Below are 12361 nucleotides of genomic sequence, written 5' to 3'. Positions count from 1 at the left end.
CACACATTTTTTATCTGTTCTAAATGTACCTTTAAGTTAGATTTGTCAAGTATTTAATACTCTTATCAACATGGGAGTGGACAAATATGCTGCTTTATGCAAATGCATGTATATATTTATTATTTTAAATCAATTAACAACACAAAACAATGACAGATGTTGTCCAGAAACCCTCACAGCCCCTTCCTTAGGTTTTCTAGTTTCATATGATACCATTTATCTTCATTCTATCTTTAAAACTGAGCTGCTGCAACCTAAAAAATCACAAGTTGCGTTAAAGAAATTAGTGGCGTTAAAACTAATTTGCATTAACGCGTCATTATCACCTTAAGTTTGACAGCTAAATATGATAGGTTCAAATGTTTGTTTTTAATTTTCATAGCTAAGGCCAACTTTAACTTTGCAAAAATAATTCCCACTATATCCACACACAGTCAAACATGCCGCTCTTACCTGAAGTTGGATCTTTTATTGCAGTTTTATGGTAATATTGGTCGAGGTCACACCATATCTGGCGTAACAGCATACTGTAGTTAGTCTGACTTCACCGAGCATCAACAGTCAACACCTGCAGATTAACAATAAACTGTTTTGATTAATCAAATTAGGCTACATATACACATATATTCTATACATTTTTATGATTCTCTTTGGTTATTTGTTGCATTTATTATCTGTTAAACTACTCACCAGGTACAATTCTTGCTGTGACAGTCTCTCTCAGAGTGAACAAATCAAGTCTCAGCTCAAAAATAAAGTCAACGCATTCAAGACAAGTTCTTTTATGCCAACATAGTTAGGTACGCCAGCAATGAATGGGCAGGGCCTACGCACTGACAAAGTACTATCACAGCCTGAAAACACAAGCCACAAGTATGTGAACAATGAAACCACCCTGCCAGCTTTTGGTCGTCTAATTAAGAGCCCGAGACTAAACAGGTTTATTTGAACATAGTTATAGATGGATCCTTAGATCTGGGGTTAACTGAGGTGGGTTTTGGCTGAAAAGTCCCCCCTCGAGCCGGGTTTACTTCCTGTTTTTTGGTTCTTTCTCAAACAGAGAACGGGGGATGTGGTTAATAGTCAGAAGTAATTCATCACCACGGAAACCAGATTGCATCGTTTTCCAACCCTGTTTAGATGAATTTACTGTTTATTGGACCACAAATGAGATACATACATTTGCATAAAGAAGCTTATTTGTCCACTCCCATGTTGATAAGAGTATTAAATACTTGACAAATCTCCCTTTAAGGTACATTTAGAACAGATAAAAAAAATGTGTGATTAATTTGTGATTAATCTAGATCAAATATTATAATCAATTGACATTTTAGACCATTGATATGTATAACAGGCCGTTGCTATGGGCGCAGCTCTGATGTCGGACTCTGGAGGACCGTTTTTGTGTCAAAATATTGATTTCTTCAGTAAGTAGCCGTGTAATAAGCAGAATAATGTAAAGCTAGCGGGTCATTGTTGTGAAATAAACCCCTTCAGATTGACGAGAGACCCCCTCCTCCGGATTTTGTTCCTAAATGCAGTTGGGAAACATGTTTCTATACTACAAAATTCCTAAATGTCATCCTAAACTGAGATAAAATAGGATTTCAGACTTAAGAAGTGTCTGTAATGAGGCCCCAGGTTGAAAAATACAAGCACATCACAAGACAAAAGGTTGGTGCTACAACGACGCAAAGCGTTGACTGTAAATGAGAAAACAAGTAAAACTTGTTGATCAGCTCGCACATAAAGAAGACAAACATCATGATGAAATCTGATACTTGAAGTGTCAGTAGGGATGATGTTAAAAACTCACTGCAGTAAATGAAAGCCAATTATTCCACACTGAGACGTAAGCTGAAGAGTTTACCACATTTATTTATAACACATAAGTAACTTGACATTACATTCTGTATATGTAATTAGCAATAAATGTTAAATATGGTTTAAAACATCAATCATCAAAACGGAAAATGATTTAACACGTTTTGTTTAGCAAAATCAGAACAACACATTGGAGACTTATTTCAAGGCCAGTGGATCGTTGGCTCCCATTGTCACAGTAGAACATATCGATTTTCATACATCAGCTCAATGAGAAAAAAAAGTGTAATTTACCAAACACTTTATTCATCTATATACATTTTTTAAATTGTTAAGTGTGCTTACAAGAAACAAGAGAGTATATTTGCAGATTGTGCAGTGGAAAAACATTTTAAATGATGATTAAACTTTCCTAAAATGTGGTGACATTAGTATTAACCTTCTGTAATTATAAACACAACTCAACAAAAAAATACATATATTACAAAAAAATTATTTACAGTGTAAGCCCGGATGTTAAGTCACATTTTATCACTGCAATTATTATTAAGTAAGTAAAAAATAGAAATTCCTAGTGAAACAAAAATAGGTACGTAATTAAATCTTTTATGCATTCATTTATTTGCTGGAGAATAGGTAAATATCAGTTTAAAAGTTTGTGCAAAAAGACAAAGTCAAGACTTTTGTTTACATGTCTGTTACACAGATACACTAGACGTAAACTGCAGAGCTTACCACATTTAATTACAACACATAAGTAATAAGAATAATTAATTAGAAATAAATGTTAAACACAGTTTAAAACATCAATCATCAAATCTGAAAATTATTTTCAGTGGATCGTTGGTTCCCATTGTCACAGTAGAACATACTTCTTGATACATCAGCTCAACGAGGAACAAATGTGTAACGTAACAAACATTTAATTCATCTATGTACATGTTTTAAATTGTTAAATTGTTAAGTGTTCTTCAAGAAACAAGAGAGCAGCAAAAACATTCCGAATGAGGATTTAACTTTCTTAAAATGTGGTGACATTAGTATTAACCTTCTGTAATTATAAACCCAACTGAACAAAAGAAAAGAAAAAACACACTTGCAGTGTAAGCATGGATGTTTAGTTACATTTTAGGAATGCATTTATTATGTAAATAAAAAATAGAAATTAATTGTTAAAAAAAATAGATACGTAATTATATCTTTTATGCATTCATTTATTTGCATCAGGATTCACTAGTTTACCTTCTTAACTGTGTCTTAAAAGTAAATAATATCAGTTTAAAAGTTTGTGCAAAAAGACAAAGTCAAGACAAAGACAAAGTTTAGCTTTCTGCTAACGGCTAAGGGCTTTCTGCTAATGGCTCACGATGCAGTTAGCAGAGGGCTAAATATCAGAAACATTTTGTCTCGTTTCTCTGATATTGTAGCTCGCTAGAGCCTCGAATCACAGTTTGCCATCTCAAATGTCTGTGATATCTAGATTCTGGCACCCAACAACACAGCAAGATGACATTTTAGATGTGTAACTTTAGCCCACTGCTAGTGTTCCTCCAGTCTTTCCTTTGTTTAGCCTCCAGCTAACACCGTGACCTCATCATGACGTCAACACAAAAAGGGTCTATAGGCCATCACCGTATATACTGTACACCAGTTCGATATGAAAAACAAATTAAATCACACTTGAATGAACAGTGTTTAACATTTCGGGGATCTATTAGCAGAAATGGAATATAATATTCATCGTTGTGTTTTCATTAGCTTAGAATGAGTCCTTCATATCTACATAAGGAGCTACAGTAGCCCAGAATGGACAAACCAAACTCTGGCTCTGGAGAGAGGCTTTTGCGTTTCAATGTTAGCTGAAGGCCACCGTAGTTCTCCGACCCGCTTGAAACAGCGGTAACGTGATCCTTAGAGTGGTAAACCGTGATACCGCCAGCCGCCGTCTGACTTCTGTTGCTCCTAAAGTAGTGTTATTATGGTAAGGATGGGCTCTGAGTGAGGCCAACGGCGTTACCACGGTTTTGCAGTTGGCGGCTCACGTTTACCGCAGTCTTGGAAAGCGAGGAGTCAGCGGAGGGGTACTCCGTTGGTTGCACCACTAGATGTCACCAGATCCTAAACACTGCACCTTTTAATATGTCATGTCGTCAAAACAAAAGCTCAGTTCTGCAGCTGAAACTTTGCAACATCTCATAAAATGGAGCACTTTTGGTCCTGTGTGATTTTCTTCAAATGTTCTTGTAGCCAGTCATCGATTTCCTGCTCATGTTTTTGCTCCAGCTCGTTCATTTCCTTGTACAGATGTTCTCTGTCGTGCAAAAAATGTGCCGATTTCATGTCTTTCCTTTCTTGTTCTTGTTTTTCCTTCAGTTTCCTAATGTCTTTCTGGTACACTATGTTTCTGCTCAGCTGTCTTATCATCAAGTCATTTTTGTTTCGTTGCTTCTGCTTCAGTTTTTCCTTTGCGTTTCCTTTCCTCATACTGAATTCATTGTATTCTTCAGCTTGCTTCCTGGCCTCCTCTTCATTTCTCTTCCTCATTTCTGTCATTTTCTTCTCGTGGAGTTCTCGTAGCTCTTTACGTTCTCTTTCCTCGTGTTCCCTTCTGATCATATCATCTTGTTGTCTGAGCTTTTTAAGTCGTTTTTCCTCCTCCTCCTCCTCTCTTCTCTGTTGATCTTCTCGGTATCGTTTGTCCTTTTGTTCCTGCTCCCAAGCCTCTCGTTCTTTTTTCAGGTCTTCTCTAGCCCGTAATACTAACACCCGGTCAGCAAAGGCATTTCTTTGTGATTCATATTTTATTTGTTCCTCCAAAGTTTTAAGTTTTTCTTCCAAATTGAGTCGTTGGATTTCCTCCTGCCTTTTCTTGTTCATCTCCTCTTTCTTTTTCTGTTCTCTCTTCCTCTCCTCCTCTTTTTCTTTGGCTTTCCCTTCTCTTTCTTGATCAAGTTTAGCTTCTAGCTCTGCAAACTTTTCTTCCTTCTCTCGCATCTCTTTTTGATGTTTTCTTTCAAGGTCCCTCATCTCTTGTTCCTTCACCCTCATGATCTTCTCCTTTTCCTTTTGTATGGCTTCCTCTGCTCTTTGGAACAACTCTGAGATGAAATAGCCGCCGCCGTTTTTCCTCACCATTGACTCGACCTTGGTCAGCAGCTGGCTGACTTGAGAACGATTCTCCCGATCGCCGTTATTGAAGACGTGGTATCTTCCTCCACAGTCCGTTGTCAGTTGTTTTAAGGAGTTCTCAGTGTCATCTCCTATGTAACTCTCAATTGTTTGGTCATTAAGTTCATCTCCTCTGGTGAATAAAATCATGATGTAGTCTTCTGACTTCTTGCCAAAACACGTCTTGATCAGTTTCACGGTTTCTTTCTCCTCTTGTGTGAAGCGGGCGATCTGCAGCACCAGTAAGAACACGTGAGGTCCTGGAGCCAACAAGCTGATGCAATTCATAATCTCCTGTTGAACTTCCTCATTGGTCAGAGACGTGTCGAACAAGCCGGGTGTGTCGACCAGCGCGACGGGCCGTCCGTCAATCTCTCCTGTTGCTTTCTGGCAAAGCTTGGTCACAGACGTTTGACTAAGTTTAGAATCAAAGCATTCTTTGCCCAAAATAGTGTTTGCGGTGGCACTCTTTCCACAACCAGTTTTCCCAATCAGCACCATCCTGAGAGGCTCTCCACTCGGCGCCATCCTGGAAGGCTCTCTACTTGGCGCCATCCTGGGAGGCTCTCTACTTGGCGCCATCCTGGGAGGCTCTCTACTTGACACCATACTGAAAGACTCTCTACTCGACACCATACTGAAAGACTCTCCACTCGGCGCCATACTGAAAGACTCTCCACTCGGCGCCATCCGGGGAGGCTCTCTAACCGACACCATATTGGAAGGCTCTCTACTCGGTGCCATACTGGAAAACTCTCTGCTTGACATCATACTGAAAGACTCTCTACTCGACACCATACTGGGAGGCTCTGTACTTGGCGCCATACTGGGTAACACTGTACTCTGCGGCATCCTGAGAGACATTGTACTCGGCGCCATAGTGTGGAACGCTCCACTCCAACTTTCTGCATCTAATGCATGTCTTGTAACCGGATTAATTCGAGGCTTGGGAAACATATCTTTCGTGAAGCTCCGGTGTCCCACAGCTCTCATCGTTTCCACGGTATTTAACACCTCAGAGACCTGCTGCCTGTCCTTGATGTTGCAGACAACGTATCGTCCGCCACAGCTTTGAATGATTTCTCTGCTTTCCTGTAGAGACCTCTCGGCCACTAGAAAGCTGGGATTTGCCTCCGTGGTAAAAAGAATCATGGTGAAATCATTGACTCTGGAGCTGAAAGTGTGTTGGATGGTCTCCAACTCTTTCTTGTCTTCCTCACTTTGGGGACCCACAGGTAGGACCAGGATGAAGGCATGGACGCCCTCGGGATCACAGAGGGAGATACACTTCAATAATTCTTTCTTAACTGCCTGTTGAGGTTTTCCATACAAGGCAGGAAGCTCCACCAGGGAAACCCAACGTCCACACACCTCTCCTTGCTTTTTAACACACTCTGATGAGTCAACAAGTGGTCCAAACTTTCTTTCCCCCAGGATGGCGTTGGCCGTTGAAGTCTTCCAGGCTCCGTGTGTCCCAAACAACACCAGGTTTAGAGGAGGTTTTGCACATTCAGGTGCTGCCATGGAATCAGTGTCTTCGGTAAAGATTAAATATCGCCGCCTGTTTTCATCCACTACGATCTCCATTTTCCCCATCAATTCTTTACGATCGTAGTCAGGGAAGTCTTTTTCATCAAAGTTCATTCTGTGCTGCCTTTGTCCGCAGTCTTGGATGAGTTGATTAAATGAGAAATTCTGTCCCCTATCATTTTGTGTTAGGATGACCATTGAGTATTGAAAAGCATCTTGTCCAAAGAAGCTCATGATGAACTTCAGTTTTTGTCGGTCCTGCTCAGTGAAGTCAGACGGTTTCACTAACAGCAGGAGGACGTTTGGTCCAGGAGGGCATTCAACCACGCACTTCTTCATCGCGTGTTTCACCCGTTCCACCGGCAGACTGAAGATGTTCGCGTTCGTTTTCACTACCGTTAAGGGTTGTTTCCTCCACTCTCTGTGGATGTGTGCAGATTGTTTGGTCATTGTTGGATGAGAAGAATCTCTTTTTCCAGTGATGAAGTCACTTAGTGTTGTCTGTTCATTCTGACTTTTTCCAAATATCGCAATCCTGAGATCAGATGCTGTAAAACAATAAGAACAAAAGCATTACAAATTTCCATAATTTCATGAGGGCATCGTCATCGTTGTCCTCTTTCCATTACTTACATTTATCCAACGGCTTTTATCAATAACGTTTAGAGACAGGTTTCTTCTCATCATGTAAAAAGTAGGACTGTTGCGATTATAATATTTAATTGTGATTAATCGCATGATTGTCTATGATTAATCACAAATGAATAGGACATTTTTTATCAGTTCAAAATGTACCTTAAAGGGAGATTTGTCAAATATTTAAGACTCTTATCAACATGGGAGTGGACAAATATGCTGCTGTTTGCAAATGTATGTATATATTTATTAATGGAAATCAATTAACAACACAAAACAATGACAAATATTGTCCAGAAACCCTCAGGTACTGCATTTAGCATAAAGAAATATGCTCAAATCATTAAGTGGGCATGTCTGTAAAGGGGAGACTTGTGGGTACACATAGAACCCATTTTCATTCACATATCTGGAGGTCAGAGGTCAAGGGACCCCTATGAAAATGGACATGACAGTTTTTCCTTGCCAAAATTAAGCACAAGTTGGGAGTGTTATATAACCTCCATTGTTACAAGCTAATATGACACGGTTGGTACCAATGGATTCTTTAAATTGTCTAGTTTCATATGATGCTGGTGTTTTCACTCTAGCTTTAAAACTGAGCTCACTACAACCTCCAAAAGATCAATTGCGTAAAAGAAATTAGTGACGTTAAAACTAATTTGTGTTAATATTGCATTAACCTTGACAGCCCTAGTAAAAAGTAATCTTAATCGGAGAGAGGAACACACCAAACTCTCACACTCACTCCATTATTTTTTGTTCTATCCATTGAGCCACTTGCATAAGTTATATAATGTCATGGTGAAGTTAAACGTTTGAATTTGGGAACTACATTTAATTAAATGTCCTTACTGTATATGCAGATGATATTGTGCCGTTTCTCTCAAATTCAGAAATCTATCTGTCCTTGAGATTGTACATTTTAGTGTCTCTTCAGTTTATAAGATCAACCTGGATACATCAGAAGTCTTTTGACTATTAGCTTCCTTCATAGTTTTCTATGTAGAGCTGCAGAGTTGATGATGATTCTTTAATTGCGGCACTACGAGTCACTCCTTTCAAACGGCCGAGTCACCAGAAAAAATGTTGAAATTGTACATTTTTGCAAACCATTTGCATTCGGTCATAGCAAATGACGTAGTCAACTAGTTTTATTGCCTAAAACTAACCAATTGTTTCACAATGTTAATCACGTGACATTGTGCATTTCTGCAAAGGCTGATATCAAACATATTTATGAAAGATATTTTTGTTTCAGAAACGTCAACATTCAGCGTATCCTTTGGTTTGCAGAAACATTCAATGCCAACATTTTTTCTGGCGACTGGGCTGTTTCAATTTACAAAGATCCAGCTCTATACATGGTAACTTAAAGGTTATAAACTTTCCATTCTTTCAGCCTCCAACTGTCTTATAATACTTTAGGCCCATTGCTTTCATTCTCTGTTCTACTTTTCACTAAAGTCTTCCTCCTCACTGACAAATTATATCTATGATATGAAGTCTTACTAGACTTACCAGATGCTGATGTCGCCATTTTGTGTCACAGGAATTCCACTTTAGTAGCTGAAGTTGGTGCCTGTTGGGTTTAAGGAAACACAATTATGATTAAGTAAATAAATATGTTAATTCAATCATTGCAGGTTTCCAGAAACACCTTTCTGGTTACTCTGAAAAATTCACAAACCTGTGGTACTAATGGGATAATCAATCAATCAAACTTTATTTATATAGCACCTTTCAAACAAGTCAAATGCAATTCAAAGTGCTGGACAGACGACTGACAAAAATAAAGTGTAAAAATGGATTTAGAGGCTAATGCACGAAAACAACCAATATAAAAGTTAATTGAATAAGAAAGCAATAAGAGATGGGTATTTAAGATAATAAAAGATAAATAAAATACAAGGAAATGAGAATAAAAATGAAAATGAATAAAAATTATGAAACTACACAAAATAAGCAGATTGTATTAAAATAATAAAATGTTAACAAAATAAAATAGAATAAAAGAGATAATAATGATCAGCAATACAAGAAGCATCAGTAAAAACAAAAAACAAGATACAACACAGTAAAAAAAAAAGCAAAAACAAAAGTAGACAGACATATAAAATATGAACAATTTAAATAGAAGGAAATATAAAAATAGGAACAATATAAACAATGGGAAATATTAAAAAGAAAGTAACCAAAAGTTACCAAGAATAATGGACTTTTAAAGGCTTCAGTTTAACACACCTGAATACAAAACCTATATATAAAAATGCCTTAAATATACTAAATATTAGGGCTATCAATTGATTCAAATAGTTAATCGCAATTAATTGAAAATTAATCAAATTTTTTATCTGTTCTAAATATACCTTAAAAAGGGGGTTTGTCAAGTATTTAATACTCTTATCAACATGGGAGTGGACAAATAATCTGCTTTATGCAAATGTATGTATATATCTATTATTTTAAATCAATTAACAACACAAAACAATGACAGATGTTGTCCAGAAACCCTCACAGCCCCTCCCGTAGGTTTTCTAGTTTCATATGATACCATTTATCTTCACTCTATCTTTAAAACTGAGCTGCTGCAACCTAAAAAATCACAAGTTGCGTTAAAGAAATTAGCGGCGTTAAAACAGATTTGCGTTAACGCATCATTATCACCTTAAGTTTGACAGCTAAATATGATAGGTTCAAATGTTTGTTTTTAATTTTCATAGCTAAGGCCAACTTTAACTTTGCAAAAATAATTCCCACTATTTCCTCTTCACACAGTCAAACATGCCGCTCTTACCTGAAGTTGGATCTTTTATTGCAGTTTTATGGTAATATTGGTCGAGGTCACACCATATCTGGCGTAACAGCTTACTGTAGTTAGTCTGACTTCACCGAGCATCAACAGTCAACACCTGCAGATTAACAATAAACTGTTTTGATTAATCAAATTAGGCTACATATACACATATATTCTATACATTTTTATGATTCTCTTTGGTTATTTGTTGCATTTATTATCTGTTAAACTACTCACCAGGTACAATTCTTGCTGCGACAGTCTCTCTCAGAGTGAACAAATCAAGTCTCAGCTCAAAAATAAAGTCAACGCATTCAAGACAAGTTCTTTTATGCCAACATAGTTAGGTACGCCAGCAATGAATGGGCAGGGCCTACGCACTGACAAAGTACTATCACAGGCTGAAAACACAAGCACACAAGTATGTGAACAATGAAACCACCCTGCCAGCTTTTGGTCGTCTAATTAAGAGCCCGAGACTCAACAGGTTTCAGTTGAACATAGTTGTAGATGGATCCTTAGATCTGGGGTTAACTGAGTTTGGTTTTGGCTTAAAAGTCCAGCCGGGTTTACTTCCTGTTTTTTGGTTCTTTCTCAAACAGAGAACGGGGGTGTGGTTAATAGTCAGACGTAATTCATCACCATGGCAACCAAATTGCATCTTTTTCCAACCCAGATTAGATGAATTTACTATTTATCAGACCACAAATTACACCAGAATTATCTCAACACACCAACTCGCTCTCTTCTTCACCGTCTCCTCCTGGTGAGGCGGCCGTCTGGCTGCTGCTGCACCGAGGAGCCGCACTGCCGCACGCCGGCCACAGTGCACCGGAGGACAGATAGACATGTTGCCGAGGTCCGCCGTTTGAATTGCAGTTTCGGGACGTTTTTGGAGGTGCTAACACCGGCCGCTCTCTCCTCAGCTCCAGCACCGACACCGTACCGGGCTGCACTGAGAGGCGGAGGAAAATAAAAATAAAACCATTAGGGTCAAGTGACATGGACGGTTGTGCTACAAGATGCATGAACACACGGCTTCCAAAACAGAGACAAAGTACTAAATTTAAGAGATGTCTGTGTATTATAATAATATCTTTATTTGTACCTTTGTTTGTGCTATATTTCCATCAGAGAAATGGGAATCCTGTAGAGATATTAGCTTAAACTTGAAGGCCTCCGATAAGGAAAGTAACAAAACAACCTGCCCAGTTTAGAATTCCCCTCAAGACGCTAACGGGTAATATCCGATCAAGGCTCAGACAAACTGGTAAAACTGGTCCACACCAGGATATAACCTCAGAGAATAGTACAGTGGAAACCTCGTCTAGTGATCACGCCTGTCTGGATCAAACTGATCACTAAACGCTGATGATTACTATAACCACATTGTTGTTGTTGTGCATCATTTCTAATGCAGATTAGAGCATGAGGAACGGCCATCATATACTTCTATCATAATGTTCTTGTCCTTATACACTTTCAAAATGTATTTAAATTCATTGTTTTATTTGCTGAATCTCAAATGAATCTTCAGCTTTCAGATGATGTACACCTCTTCTATGTGACATCTACTGTTGACCTGCTATCTCCCCCTAAACACCCCCTGGACCCCCCTAAAAAAGACTAAAACCGGTCTATAAATATGAGGTGTGGAGTGGAAAAGGTTAACTTGCGTTGTTAAAAGTTTAAATCACTGTCTGTCGCTGGTTTTTGCAGCTCGTGTTCTTGTTAGATGATGACATAATTGCCTGTAAAGTGAAATAATTTTGGTCGTAGAAAATGTTGGCTGAGTTGGGCCAGACCACAGTGAAATCATGGACAGTCTTTGTGACGCTGTGTCAGCATGAATGTTTCAGATAAACATGTTTATACACATGCAGACACATTATTGTGAGCTATATTGTGTTTGATTTATAACCTCACACGGTTGGTACGTCTGTTATTATTTAAAAGCTGTTTTTTCTTCGTGTGAAAACAGAATAAAGATCAGAGAGCTGACGACGCCGCGTCCCACTGATCTAGCAGACGGACGGGTTGAACCTCCACCGGGCTGCTGTACGGCAGCGGGGGGCTTTATTTTTCATACCTGAGAGCCTGTTGGGTGTGTTTGATTTATAACACCGCCCCAGCGTGCATGTATTAAACACATAACATTTGTTTTAAATACATACAAGCCGCTGCATGTTTGTGGACCTCTCTCTCTCTCTCTCTCTCTCTCTCTCTCTCTCTCTCTCTCTCTCTCTCTCTCTCTCTCTCTCTCTCTCTCTCTCTCTCTCTCTCTCTCTCTCTCTCTCTCTCTCTCTCTCTCTCTCTCTCTCTCTCTCTCTCTCTCTATCCTGGGAGGTCATTGGGTATGTTTGATTTATAGCCCGGTCCCTCCTGGCTGTGTTTTCACATGGA

General features: G+C 38.7%; 2 protein-coding genes and 1 long non-coding RNA gene across 6 annotated transcripts in view; 2 read left to right on the top strand and 1 right to left on the bottom strand.

The window, feature by feature from the left end:
• Positions 1-12361, top strand: part of LOC141770006 (uncharacterized) — a 207802-nt gene that overhangs the window by 100436 nt on the left and 95005 nt on the right. The window lies entirely within an intron of this gene.
• prdm6 (PR domain containing 6) overlaps positions 1-12361 on the top strand; it is a 115298-nt gene that overhangs the window by 51528 nt on the left and 51409 nt on the right. The gene's annotated exons all lie outside the window — the stretch shown is intronic.
• On the bottom strand, positions 1883-10395 carry LOC141769997 (uncharacterized). Its single transcript, XM_074639560.1, has 4 exons — positions 10196-10395; positions 9959-10073; positions 8683-8743; positions 1883-7073 (listed from the first exon to the last, which is right to left on the bottom strand). Exons 3-4 carry the CDS (start codon positions 8699-8701, stop codon positions 4021-4023), a joined length of 3072 nt encoding a protein of 1023 aa, XP_074495661.1. The 5' UTR covers positions 8702-8743; positions 9959-10073; positions 10196-10395; the 3' UTR covers positions 1883-4020.

This window comes from Sebastes fasciatus, chromosome 6 (genome assembly GCF_043250625.1).
Source record: "Sebastes fasciatus isolate fSebFas1 chromosome 6, fSebFas1.pri, whole genome shotgun sequence".
Taxonomy (NCBI): Eukaryota; Metazoa; Chordata; class Actinopteri; order Perciformes; family Sebastidae; genus Sebastes; species Sebastes fasciatus.
The sequence above is the reverse complement of the archived record's forward strand: the minus strand, read 5'-3'. Positions and strand labels throughout refer to the sequence as shown.